Source organism: Neoarius graeffei, chromosome 17 (genome assembly GCF_027579695.1).
Source record: "Neoarius graeffei isolate fNeoGra1 chromosome 17, fNeoGra1.pri, whole genome shotgun sequence".
Taxonomy (NCBI): domain Eukaryota; kingdom Metazoa; phylum Chordata; class Actinopteri; order Siluriformes; family Ariidae; genus Neoarius; species Neoarius graeffei.
Genome location: NC_083585.1, coordinates 31,660,628 through 31,674,937, shown reverse-complemented (window position 1 = coordinate 31,674,937; position 14,310 = coordinate 31,660,628). Strand labels below are relative to the sequence as shown.

The window sequence follows — 14,310 nt, the reverse complement described above, 5'->3', positions numbered from 1 at the left end:
TACGGTCAATTTAGAGTCACCAGTTAACCTAACCTGCATGTCTTTGGACTGTGGGGGAAACCGGAGCACCCGGAGGAAACCCACGCGGACACGGGGAGAACATGCAAACTCCACACAGAAAGGCCCTCGCCGGCCACGGGGCTTGAACCCAGGACCTTCTTGCTGTGAGGCGACAGCGCTAACCACTACACCACCGTGCCGCCCTATTTTATTTTTATTACTATCTAATAATTTATTATAATATTCCTTCTTACATGTCCTCATAATGCTGGTTAATTTATTCTTGTATTTTTTATATTTAATTTCTGCCTCTAAGGTTCTTTTTTATGAATTGTCTACACAGCGTGTTCTTTTTTTACAGGCATTTTTTAATCCTTTGGTCCATGGACCATTTGCTTGTTTTTGTCCATCATTGTATTTCCTTACAGGACAGGTTTTATCATATAGTGTTTTAAAGATATTTAGAAATCCACTGTATGCTTTGTCAATATCTTCTTCCTCATATACTACTTTCCAGTTCTGTTTAAGTAATTCACTCTTAAATGTCCTTATGTTTTCTTCGGTTCTTACCCGTTTGTATTTCACCTAGATGTGGGTCACAGGTCCTTTATGATTAGGTCATGGACTGCTGGGAAGAAAAAAATATGTTGCTAAATGCAAATGATAAAACATAACTAAAAACTGTGGAAAAATATGACTAAAAGCAAATTATTGTTTAATAATAATAATAATAATAATAATAATAGGCGGCATGGTGGTGTAGTGGTTAGCGCTGTCGCCTCACAGCAAGAAGGTCCGGGTTCAAGCCCCGTGGCCGGCGAGGGCCTTTCTGTGTGGAGTTTGCATGTTCTCCCCGTGTCCGCGTGGGTTTCCTCCGGGTGCTCCGGTTTCCCCCACAGTCCAAAGACATGCAGGTTAGGTTAACTGGTGACTCTAAATTGACCGTAGGTGTGAATGTGAGTGTGAATGGTTGTCTGTGTCTATGTGTCAGCCCTGTGATGACCTGGCGACTTGTCCAGGGTGTACCCCGCCTTTCACCCGTAGTCAGCTGGGATAGGCTCCAGCTTGCCTGCGACCCTGTAGAACAGGATAAAGCGGCTAAAGATAATGAGATGAGATGAGATAATAATAATAAAGAAACACCCAGTAGCTGTTGTTATATCCAATGAAAAACTTGGTCATGTGATGTGCGTCCAATCAAATTCTGTCAATTTTGGCAATAACTCATCTGTAAACATTTGCTGCCAATTGAGTAAAATTCCCTCTTCCTATAAAAGGCTAGAAAAAAACTATGCAGGATAAACAAAAATATGACAAGGATGGTTTGTGCAGGCAACAGTTTTCATGTCTAAAAACAGTACTTTAAACAACAAAAAAAATCTATTACATCTCATTGAATGATAGCAGAAAAAATTTATTTATTGATGATCCACAAAACATACAATAAACAAGTTGGTCTTGAGAGCAACGAAAGTCTTGGGTCTGCTTTTTATGCAAAATTGTAGCAATGTACCAGGGAAGACCTTGCTACAATTTGCCATTTCTTCCAGTCTGAGGATAACGCTCATCTGACTACCATAATTTTATTAACTTTTGCTCATTGTTTCTTGTTTTTTTTAATGTCCGTCCATCCATCCATCCATCCATCCATCCATCCATCCATCCATCCATCCATTCATTATCTGTAGCCACTTATCCTGTTCTACAGGGTCGCAGGCAAGCTGGAGCCTATCCCAGCTGACTGTGGGTAAGAGGCAGGGTACACCCTGGACAAGTCGCCAGGCCATCACAGGGTTTTTTTAATGTATCCATCTTTTCTTATACTTCTTGAGAATATGATTCTAATCTGCTGTGCTTCTGATGCAAAACATAAATAAAGGAAATAATGTTCACAAAGAGCGGTCTCATAAACTAAAATATATTGTATGTTTATCAGAAAAAAAGCAGTTGCGGGCATTCCACATATGCAACAAGCGTCAGGACACAGGCTGCTTATCAGGAAAACACATTCTACTAGTGATCCATCCAGAACACCTGCCATCTCAAACGATCCACTACTAAAAAGACTAGCGATTCCTCAAAGACAGCTGAATCAAGCCCATTTTTCCAAATTTTCCATGTATCTAATGAAACCATGAGAGATTCTCGAAATCCAGTGGTTCTCGATTAATGTATCTATTTCTTTTCATGTGACTCAGTTGCACTCTAAACCTTACATTTCAGACTACCATTATAATTATTTTCATAGGCTAATAATAAAAATTTATATAAGATTTTACAATCCTGTCTAACGTGATTAAAGCAAAATTTCCTACAGTGTGTGTTGTTTTAGTGAGTTATAGGTTGAGAAAAGCATGAAACCATCAAAATTCATAAAGCAGGCTATTTAGAGGCATAAAGACAAGTCAGTTGATTTTTTTTTTAAAGAAAGCTTCAGGATATATCTCTAAACAGTATCAAAAACATGTGCACTGTTCAGGAGCAAGCTCTTTTACGCATCATACAAATTCGCTCATCGCATTTGAAAAATGCATAAAAACCCACACAGTTACAGAGGAGCTTGTTTTAACTGCTGCTGTCAGCATGACCAGAGAGATCCTGAGTGCAAATCTGCTGCAAATCAGTTGAAAAAAACTCCAGATCTCTAGTGACACCAGACAGAGAATACAAGGAGAATGTGAGGACATGAAGCAAGTGACTATTATGCACTCAGACTAAACGAATCAGCAGATGCATCCAGTCGAGCCCTCCTGATTTTGAGGGACTTAGCAAAATGAAATCACACCCTCAAGTTTCCCACTGATTTGCACAGGCTATGATTTCAGCTCTGTTCTTGTTTATTCTCATTCTTATTACCTCTGCCAATTTTGTTGGAGGAGGTTATGTTTATCTCACCCGGGACAGAGTCCACCAGGGGGCGAGGTGTTGCTTTCGGTGGGGTTTCTTTGTTTCTTTGTTTTTTTTTTGTTAGTAACATTACGGGAAAGCAGCTAGACCAATCTTCATGAAACTTTCAGGATAGATGGGTATTGGTCTCAAATAGAACCTACAACATTTTGAGGGTCATCCGGTCAAGGTCACCAAAAAGATAAAAATCTTTTTTTTCTTTTTTTTGTGATATCTTCCTTCATATTCATCATATTTACTTCAAACCAAATCCAAAATGTTTATCTTTCAATTCTGCTTGCATTGATGTGCTACATGATGGGGTATCTCTCATAGTTTTCTTAGCGGTTGGGGGTCAAATGTGAGGGGTCAAGGTCACAGGTTTTCAGAGGCTCATAACTGGGAAACAGTTCAAGATAGAGAGATACTTAATTTTATCGACATATAGGAAGTCATATATGGGCTTTCATTTGGCACCATGACATTTGACATTGAGTGACCGTGAAAGGTCATACGCAGGGTCACAGATTTTCAGAGGCTTATAACTGTGAAATGGTTCAAGATAGACAGATACTTAATATTATTGACATATAAAAAATCATATATGGGCTCTCATTTGGCACCATGACCTTTGACCATAAATGACCTTGAAAGGTCAAACTCAAAGTCATGGGTTTTCAGAGGCTCATAACTTTAAAATGGTTAATGATAGACAGATGTTTATCATTATCAACATATAAGAAGTCCCATATGGGCTTTCAGTTGCCACCATGACCTTTGACCTTGAATGACTTTGAAATGTCAAACTCAAGGTCATGGATTTTCATCGGACTAACCTGACAGCTGATGATTGAGAAATATTACCATTATCAACTTATAGGTCGTCCCATATGGGCTTTCATTTAGCACCATGAATGTTGACCTTGAGTGACCTTGAAATGTCAAACTGAAGGTCACAGAATCACCTTGTAAGATGAATAGGCCAAACTGCCGGGTGAGGTTTGTTTTGCCTGCGTTTGTTTGTCTGTTCCCAACATAACTCAAAAAGTAGTGAACAGATTTTGATGAAATTTTGAGGGAAGGTGGGTCATGGGCCAAAGAACAATTGATTAGATTTTCATGTAAATCTGGATATGTATGCAGATGCAGGATTTTTTTTTGGCTCTTCACAACATAACTCAAAATTAGCGAATGGATTTTGATGAAATTTTGAGGAAAGATGGGCCATGGGCCAAGGAACAATTGCTTAGCTTTTGATGCAAAATCAGATATGTATGCAGATCCAGGATTTATTTGTCTGTTCCTAATGTAACTCAAAAAGTAGAGAACAGATTTTGTTAAAATTTGGTGTACAGCTCTAATATTATCCTAGGTTTGAGTGATTTGATTTTGATGATGATATGTGACTTGCTGGAGGTATGCACTCTACCATGTGTCCTTCTAGTTATGTGTATGTGTTTAATAGTTGTGCATATTTCATATTGGGTGGACAATTTGTTATTTAATATTTTGTCAGTATTTCTTTTATTTGTTAGGCTAAGTAAATTGCACTTATGTTTATGTATTTACAGTATATAGTGGTCCATTTTCATATTAATGCCATGTGAACAGTTAACTTTGCACTTAATTAAGCATGTGCATTTCATTTAATAAACTGATATTTTCCACTGTATACTTATGCGGTACAACCTTATCAACCCAATATGTAAGTTTCATATAACAATCCAATATGTAAAATGTATTTCCTGTTATCTGAAATAGTAAATGAGTATTATCCAATTTTATTAGGCCAATGTAATGGATAATTATTAGTAGTACTAATAACATTATTATGCAAAATTAATATATATATTTCTTTGTTTACTTCGATATGAAAAACAAATTTAGTGTAGTGTTGGGTCATGACTTGAAATGGTCCAACCTAAAATGTGAGTCCTGAAACCAAACCAGTTGAAAACCACTGCTTTAGGGAACATTATAGCACTAAAATATATTTACATGGTTGGTAATGTTTATTAATGTACATCGTCATGTTTATTACCCCAAATGCAATGCAGTTTTTGTTCTTTGTCTTTATGTTTATGCACATTGGATTTGAAATGAAAGAAAATAGAGAGAACAAGCTTGGATTCCATGTTTCTGACTGGACTGAGCATCGAAAGGAGTAGATGTTCAGTGGGTGATAGATTAATTAGTCTGTCACAGCCTGGTGTGCTAAAGGCAGACATTAATTAGGAAATGCTGCTGAAAAGGCTCTAAAATGCCACTGGTGGGTGTTTCAGTGCTAACAGACACAAGCTTTTAAACATTCTAAGCTGTACTTCAGGGTGTGGAGTTCGGTGCTTTTAGGTGTATTCTTTTACACAGGGTCTGGTATTTCATTTTGCAGTCCACTTCTATCCTGCTTAATGTACCAGACATTTATGCTTTGAGAGGTTTAGACAGTACTATTTTGCTGTAATGCTCTGTGTGAAAGTAGGTAATTTTATTAGTGGTTGGCTGGTACATCAGCCAGCCAATATACTGAACCAATGCTAGGCATCAATCTGCTGAAAAAAGACATTTCTAATACTGGAATTTGTGTGCATGTTAAAATGACAGACCAAAGTAGAAAAATAATAGCTGTAAATGTATAAAGTGAATAACAAGCTGATGTAGGCCAGAATGCCAGTGCTAACACAGATTTTTCCTTTCTCAGCAACTATGTAGGGAAACTGCAGAATTTATAGCAGATAACTAATCAGGGGAACGCAAAGTAGGTGGGCATAAACATGGGAAATGGTTAAGAACAACAGAGGAAGACATGTAAATGAGCCCTGGGGTGACTTGTGGTGGAGGTGGTGGTTGGGTGGTGATTGGGCTTGTTCTTGGTGTGCAGGTAAATAATAATTGTAGCAGTTCATGTGGGTGGAGCACAGAAAGACGGCAGGCCAGGATTAAGTTCCACAAACTCTTTATTTTAGTCTTTTCAGACGTTGTCAACTCTCTAGTCATGCACGCGCACACACACCAGTCGTCTGGTTGGGGAGAGAGCTTCCTTCCTCTGCTCTCTCTCTCCTCATATAGGGCACGGTCACTGGGGAAGACACACAAACACAGATTAACCAACATCAGGTGCAGTGATTCTGCCACTTACCTTCCCTGACTCCGCCCTCCGGTCACAGACCGACGCTTGACCACGCCCCTGCTGCCACAATAATGTTTTTGTTTCTTCCATCTTCCCTAAACACATAAAGGCCATAAAGTTAAATAAGGTCAAATGCGTATGAATACATTGTTCATAGATGAGAAAATGAAGGATGCTCTAAAGAGACACATAGTCATTTTTCAGCCACACAGATTGTTGACAGGTACATAAAATTAAACACAGACATGCAATCTCCATAGACAAACACTGACAGTAGAATGGGTAGTACTCAGTAAATTTAAACATAGCACTGTCATGGGATGCCGCCTTTGCCATAAGTCAGTTTGTGAAATTTCTGCCCTGCTAGACCTGCCCCAATCAATTTTCAAATAGAATAGAATGCCTTTATTGTCACTGCACAAATGTACAATGAAATTTTAGTTCATCATAGGAGTGCAAAGCTGCTATGTGCGTGCACGCCGCCACTCTTGGGTACTTCAGCCCAAGGCCGTCCCATGTTAACCTAACCTACCTGCATGTCTTTGGACTGTGGGGGAAATCAGAGCACCCGGAGGAAACCCATGCAGACACGGGGAGAACGTGCAAACTCCACACAGAAAGGCCCCCGTTGGCCACTGGGCTCGAACCCAGAACCTTCTTGCTGTGAGGTGACGGTGCAAACCACTACACCACCGTGCCGCCCACTGAGCTGTTTAAGTGGTACTTTTGTGAAATGGAATTATTTAGGAGTAGCAATGTGCTCAGCCACGAAGTGGTAGACCAAGCAAACTCACTGAGCAGGGCTGCCGAGTGCTGAAGCACATAGTGCATATAAACCATTTACCTTCTGTTGCACCACTCACTACACTACAGAGTTCAAGGCTGCCTCTGGAAACAATACCAGCACAAGAACTGCTCATCAGGAGCTTCATGAAATCAGTTTCCATGGATGAGCAGCTGCACATAAGCCTAAGATCACTATGCACAATGTCAAGGCTGGAGTGGTGTAAAGCACATTGCCAATGGACTCTAAAGCAGTGGAAACATGTTCTTTGGAGCCATGAATCACGCTTCACTATCTGGCAATCTCACAGATGAATCTAGGTTTTGTGGATGTCAGGCGAACACTACCTAGCAGAAGGCATAGTGTCAACATTAAAGTATAGTGGAGGAGGGATAATGGTCTGGGCTGTTTTTCAGGGTTTGGGTGAAGTCCTTTATTTACGGTGAAGGGTAATGTTAATGCTACAGCATACAAAGACATTTTAGACAAGTGTATGCTTCAAACTTTGTGGCAACAATTTGAAGAAAGCCTTTACCTGTTTTAACATGGCTTTGCTCCTGTGCAAAAAGCAAGGTCCATAAAGACATGGTTTGACAAGTTGTGGAGTTACTTCAGTGGCCTGCACAAAGCCCTGAGCTCAACTCTATTGAAATCCTTTTGAGAGCAATTGGAACTTTGATTGTGAGCCAGACATTCTCATCCAACATCAGTGCCTGATCTTATTGATGCTTTTGTTGCCGAGTGGACACAAATCCCCACAACTATGCTCCGAAAGCTAGTGGAAAGCCTTTCCAGAAAAGAGGTGTTATAAACTCAAAGGAGGGTAACTCCATATTACATTCCAGACATTAACAGACGCTCTTATCCAGAGCAACGTACAACAGGACCCTGACATACACACAGCAATGGACAGCCCAAGGAGCAGTTTGGGCAAGGCAAGGGACAATAACAGGGCTTGCGCCCCAATTGAAAATTGTTGCTTATGCTAAATAGGGGGAAACACCCCCCCCAAAAAAAAAATAAAACAACAACAAAACTAAACAAACAAGCAAACAAAAAATGTGCGCGCACACAAATATCGAAATACAACAGTACAGATAAATAACAATATTAATAATAAAACAATGCGACAAAGAGTGTTATATGGAATAATATATTAGGCCTATGTAAATCTATTTTATAATACACTCAAGTATGAAAGTGTTTATAAGAAATCTATAATCATATAACTGACAAATATCTTCCTGACTCCTCTAAACAAATGAAACATATCATGCAGTGACTCAGAAACTCTGATTTCCTAGGTTACAGTGGTGCTTGAAAGTTTGTGAACCCTTTAGAATTTTCTATATTTCTGCATGAATATGACCTAAAACATCATCAGATTTTCACACAAGTCCTAAAAGTAGATAAAGAGAACCCAGTTAAACAAATGAGACAAAAATATTATACTTGGCCATTTATTTATTGAGGAAAATGATCCAATTTTACATATCTATGAGTGGCAAAAGTATGTGAACTTCTAGGATTAGCAGTTAATTTGAAGGTGAAATTAGAGTCAGGTGTTTTCAATTAATGGGATGACAATCAGGTGTGAGTGGGCACCCTGTTTTATTTAAAGAACAGGGATCTATCAAAGTCTGATCTTCACAACACATTTGTGGAAGTGATGGCACGAACAAAAGAGATTTCTGAGGACCACAGAAAAAGTGTTGTTGATGCTCATCAGGCTGGAAAAGGTTCTAAAACCATCTCTAAAGAGTTTGGATTCCACCAATCCACAATCAGACAGATTGTGTACAAATGGAGGAAATTCAAGACCATTGTTAACCTCCCCAGAAGTGGTCGACCAACAAAGATCACTCCAAGAGCAAGGCGTGTAATAGTCGGCGAGGTCACAAAGGACCCCAAGGTAACTTCTAAGCAACTGAAGGCCTCTCTCACATTAACATTAGCCAATGTTCATGAGTCCACCATCAGGAGAACACTGAACAACAATGGTGTGCATGGCAGGGTTGCAAGGAGAAAGCCACTGCTCTCCAAAAAGAACATTGCTGCTTGTCTGCAGTTTGCTAAAGATCATGTGGACAAGCCAGAAGGCTATTGGAAAAATGTTTTGTGGATGGATGAGACCAAAATAGAACTTTTTGGTTTAAATGAGAAGCGTTATGTTTGGAGAAAGGAAAACTCTGCATTCCAGCATAAGAACCTTATCCCATCTGTGAAACATGGTGGTAGCAGTATCATTGTTTGGGCCTGTTTTGCTGCATCTGTGCCAGGATGGCTTGCCATCATTGATGGAACAATGAATTCTGAATTATACCAGCGAATTCTAAAGGAAAATGTCAGGACATCTGTCCATGAACTGAATCTTAAGGTGGGTCATGCAATTTGCACATTTTTTGTATTTTTGTACTTTCTTTTTATATTATTTATACTATATGATGTGTTATATGGACCTGTGTCTGCAATAAAGCTTAGAATTAGAATGCAGCAAGACAACGACCGTAAGCACCCAAGTCGTTCTACCAAAGAATGGTTAAAGAAGAATAAAGTTAATGTTTTGGAATGGCCAAGTCAAAGTCCTGACCTTAATCCAATCGAAATGTTGTGGAAGGACCTGAAGCGAGCAGTTCATGTGAGGAAACTCACCAACATCCCAGAGCTGAAGGTGTTCTGTACGGAGGAACGGGCTAAAATTCCTCCAAGCCGGTGTGCAGGACTGATCAACAGTTACCGGAAACGTTTAGTTGCAGTTATTGCTGCACAAGGGGGTCACACCAGATACTGAAAGCAAAGGTTTGCATACTTTTGCCACTCACAGATATGTAATATTGGATCATTTTCCTTAATAAATAAATAAATGACCAAGTATAATATTTTTTGTCTTATTTGTTTAATTGGGTTCTCTTTATCTACTTTTAGGACTTGTGTGAAAATCTGATGATGTTTTAGGTCATATTTATGCAGAAATATAGAAAATTCTAAAGGGTTCACAAACTTTCAAGCACCACTGTAGATGCCTTACTCAAGGGCATTTCAGCCATTCCTGCTGGTCCAGGGAATCAAACTGTTTGGGACCTGTTGGTCCCAAAGCTGCTTCTCTAGCCTTTAGGCCATGGCTTCTCTGGCACCTTATCTCCTTATTACCTTATCATGTAACTTATTGAATAAATCGTATTTGTGAGATTAGTGCTGGTTAAAGTTTAATGGTATGTTTAGTAGTACTGCTTTTTTCCTCAAATGAATAGAAAAATATACTTTGCATGTCAGTCTCTTTCATGAGCCAAGAGTTGTTTTTCCCCCTTGCAACCAGTGATATTTGTTCCACTCATCTGAACAACAAAACTGTATCAGGCACAGGAAATGTACAATAGCTGGAATCAGGAACACTTGACTGCTAGCAAGTATTTGGTTTGGTACATATCCTCTTTTTATTTACATTATTAGGTTCATATTTTACTCATGCTTTTGGGTTCAATTAGTCATTAATTAGCTTGGGTCAGACAGATTGAGTTTGCCTGTCATATCAGTACAGCATGCAATGACTATGAATACTCAGGGTTATTTAAGGTGAAATCTTACCTTTGGGGCGGCACGGTGGTGTAGTGGTTAGCGCTGTCGCCTCACAGCAAGAAGGTCCTGGGTTCGAGCCCCGTGGCCGGCGAGGGCCTTTCTGTGTGGAGTTTGCATGTTCTCCCCGTGTCCGCGTGGGTTTCCTCCGGGTGCTCCGGTTTCCCCCACAGTCCAAAGACATGCAGGTTAGGTTAACTGGTGACTCTAAATTGACCGTAGGTGTGAATGTGAGTGTGAATGGTTGTCTGTGTCTATGTGTCAGCCCTGTGATGACCTGGCGACTTGTCCAGGGTGTACCCCGCCTTTCGCCCGTAGTCAGCTGGGATAGGCTCCAGCTTGCCTGCGACCCTGTAGAAGGATAAAGCGGCTAGAGATAATGAGATGAGATGAGATCTTACCTTTGTTCCCTCATGTTAATCTGCTAAATGTTGATGGGTTCAAGGGATTGATACAAGAGATCAAGTGAGAGCACCATCAGAGATAAAGTGCTTACGGTGAACAACAAAGCTGATTGTTTCAGTGGAACTCGATGTGGGCTTCTCCTGCAGCCCATCTGCCTCAAGGTTCAATGTGTTATGGGTTCTGAGCAGCTATTGAGTTCCAACTGTGAGTTGAGTTATCATAGCCTTCCTGTCAGCTTGAAGAAGTCTGGCCATTCTTCTCTGACCTCTCATCAGCAAGGTGTTTCTGCTGAAACCACTCACAAGATGTTGTTGGTTTTTCACACCATTCTGTGTAAACTCTAGAGCAGCGTTTCTCAACCTTTTTTCAGTCACGGCACCCTTCAGAAGTATGCAAATTCTCAAGGCACCCCCATATAAAATATGCGCAGTCACACTGACCCCAGCAATGACATTGTGACATGGGAAAGGGGGCTGTGAGACAAATTTTGATGATGCATGAGGCGGCGATGATCTGCATTAGTGTAACTATCGTTTTTTGGAATTTTAATTAATTTTAGTTATTTCAGTGTTAGAATATATAATTTTTGACGGCACCCCTAACGAAGCCAGACGGCACCCCAGGGTGCCACGGCACCCCTGTTGAGAAAGGCTGCTCTAGAGACTGTTGTGTGTGTGAAAATTCCAGGAGCTTAGCAGTTTCAGAAATACTCAGCCTAGCCTATCTGGCACCAATATACCTACATGCTATGGTCAGATGACATTTTTCACTATTCTGATGTTTAATGTGAACAATAACTGAAGCTCATGACCTGTATCTGCAAGACTGGCTGATTTGTGTAATTGCATGAATGTGCAGGTGTACAGGTCTTAATAATAAAGTAGCCAGTGAGCTAACAGTCATAGAACCTTGCTGCTTATATGGATAGTCAACATTTCAGAAAGTTTGGTACTAGGACAGGCTGTGCAAACCGAGTGGGAAATGCTGCACCTGGTACTCCAGAAACTCCACAATCTTTTTCTCCACTCTTGAAAGTTATCTTTATCTGATCAAAGTCAGCTCAGTGTAAGGGTTTCTGTCACTGCTGTGTTTCATGTTGCTTATTTATTGTGCAGTCCATACTTTTTGCTGATTAGTTAATCACTCAGAGAAAAGCCCTCAGCACAAACACTCCAGCTGACAGTGTTTGGGTGTCCTCTCACTTTCCCACAAATCTGCCGTTGGATGGGTTACAAGAAATGGCGGGGTTACAGAGTGGTCACATCACATCCTTGAACAAAACATGACTCATGATTGTAAGATGCCTATTCCATGAGTAAACTGAGAAATGGCACACAGTCTACACTACAAAAATGTTTTCTCAAGGTTTTTTTGAACAGTTGTCCAAAGAACTCTTGGCTGTAATGGCTCTAGCCTTCAAAAAGGTTTTTTTGTTTTGTTTTGTTTTTACTTACCAAAAGAAGACCAAATGTTTCTGAATGAATCACCCAAATGAATGAATGAACTGAAATTGAACTGACTCTTTTTCTTACACAGAGGAGACATCAGTTGAGTAGGTGGCCCTGCAGTGTGGCTCAGGACACATTTACACACACACTGGTAAAAGAATGTAGCTATATGCGGCCTAGACCACCTCCAAATGTGGTCCGAGTGATCAAGTGATCATGTAAGGACAGAGGCTTTGCAAAGTATTATCATTATCACTGTCACATTTGTTTGTTTCTTGCCATGTTTATGACTCTGCTTTCGGTTTCATTTGTGTTTTGTTTTTGTAAATATCCCACCTGCTAATAAACACTCTTCCTGCACTTAGAGCTGTCTACCGCCATATACCTGACAGAACACTTCACAAAGGCTCTGTGAAAACAGCGTCCTTATCTGGCATGTGCTGATTGCACTCAAATCAGCATCTGGTGTTTTCCATAAGGACTGGATCCCAAGCGTGCTCACAACACGCTCCAAAGGATCCCCGAATGTAAATGCACTTTAAGTCTCATTGAAGGTGAGGCTGTGCAGAGCTGCTGTGTTGAGGCTCATGTTCACTTCACTGTATAAGAATGAGCACCGCGCTGCAGTTGTGAAATTAACTTTTTTGGAATTCTTACCTTTGTGGAAATGAAGTGAGCATACCATTGGGTTTTTGACCTCTCCATTCAACACCGAGTCCCGCTGAATGTTTCCCCCCCATTTTTCCCTTCTAAGTTTAGAAATTTTTCTAGTTTTTTCCCCTGATGATGAATTACTTTTGGTAAATTAAAAAACCTGATGTCTTTGTTTTGTTGAAAATGGCTTGCACATCCAAAAACTCAGCAAAACCTTCCCATACCAATCAGTAACAACTAACTTGGCTGAATGAAGTACTACAAGCGTGCCCCCTATCATGGCACCCTAGTTACCATTGCTATGGGGTCACGTGACAGTGCAAAGCCTCTCTATTCTTTGTAATTTCATTGAAAAATTATATCTTACTTTGAATCTTTTTAGTACAAGAATAAAAAGGATGTGCTCTCCATCTCTGCACATACACTGCCATTTGTGAGTTAATAAACAACAACAACAAAACTGTTACCATCAGTTTCTTTCATGCACACACCCGCTGTTGGTGGCTTTCCTATTGTGATAAGAATGGAGGCCAGGCCAGGATTCAAAATCATTGGTCAGTTAGCACATCTTTTATTCTCAAATCGTGTGCCATGCTATCACCCTGCATTACCCAGTGGAAGAACTATGGGCACTGAGAACATGAGATGGACAGTGTGATTTATGAGACAGGAGTAGACAGTGGAAATTTCAGATGAACAGATACAGGGAAAGATGGTGAAATGTAATGGTTTTAGCTCTTTCAGCTCACAGACACTGACAGCATACTAGATTGTAAACCAAATTGTGCACTCACTCCTGCTGTACACATACTTGAGATGTGTTTTTTCAATGTCAAAATGTATTTCCAGATTGTGTTGTTTAATTTTAGAGAGGTTTGACAGTACTGGATCTATGCTTTTGCGCACTTCGGTGTTATCTGTGAATGTGTGTGCAGTGACCTGTAATAGCTCACTTTCTCTCTCTCTCTCTCGCTCTCTCTCACATACTCTTCAGAGAGCCTGTGCCGTGTTGACCAGCCCAAGTGCATCCACCAGAGAAGCATTGATGGCCTAGAGAGCCTTGAGGTAATTTATCTTCAGTAGCATCAGTATAATATTGTTTCTGCAAATTATTACTGTATTTATTTTGGTTTTGTCATTGCATATTGTATGTCAGCATATGTTGTACATTGAAAGCCAACTAATTGGCTTAACAATAATGTTTATTGGCATTGAACTTAATTAAATTCACACAGCAAATTCCTCAGTGTTGAATTAACACCCAGAGTGTTTATATTGGTCCAATTGGACCAATATAAACACTCTGGGTGTTAATTCAACACTGGGGAATTTGCTGTGCACTTGTGTTGGATGTTATTATAAATTCTCTGTTAAAGGAACAGTCCACCGTACTTCCATAATGAAATATGCTCTTATCTGAATTGAGACGAGCT

General features: G+C 40.1%; 1 protein-coding gene across 1 annotated transcript in view; it reads left to right on the top strand.

Annotated features, from left to right (window-relative positions):
* The window catches only part of pitpnm3 (PITPNM family member 3), a 120,154-nt gene that overhangs the window by 61,899 nt on the left and 43,945 nt on the right, over positions 1 to 14,310 (top strand). Inside the window, exon 4 of the mRNA XM_060944006.1 lies at positions 13,872 to 13,942. Within this exon, the coding sequence (XP_060799989.1) occupies positions 13,872 to 13,942 (71 nt within the window). The remainder of the gene's footprint in view (positions 1 to 13,871; positions 13,943 to 14,310) is intronic.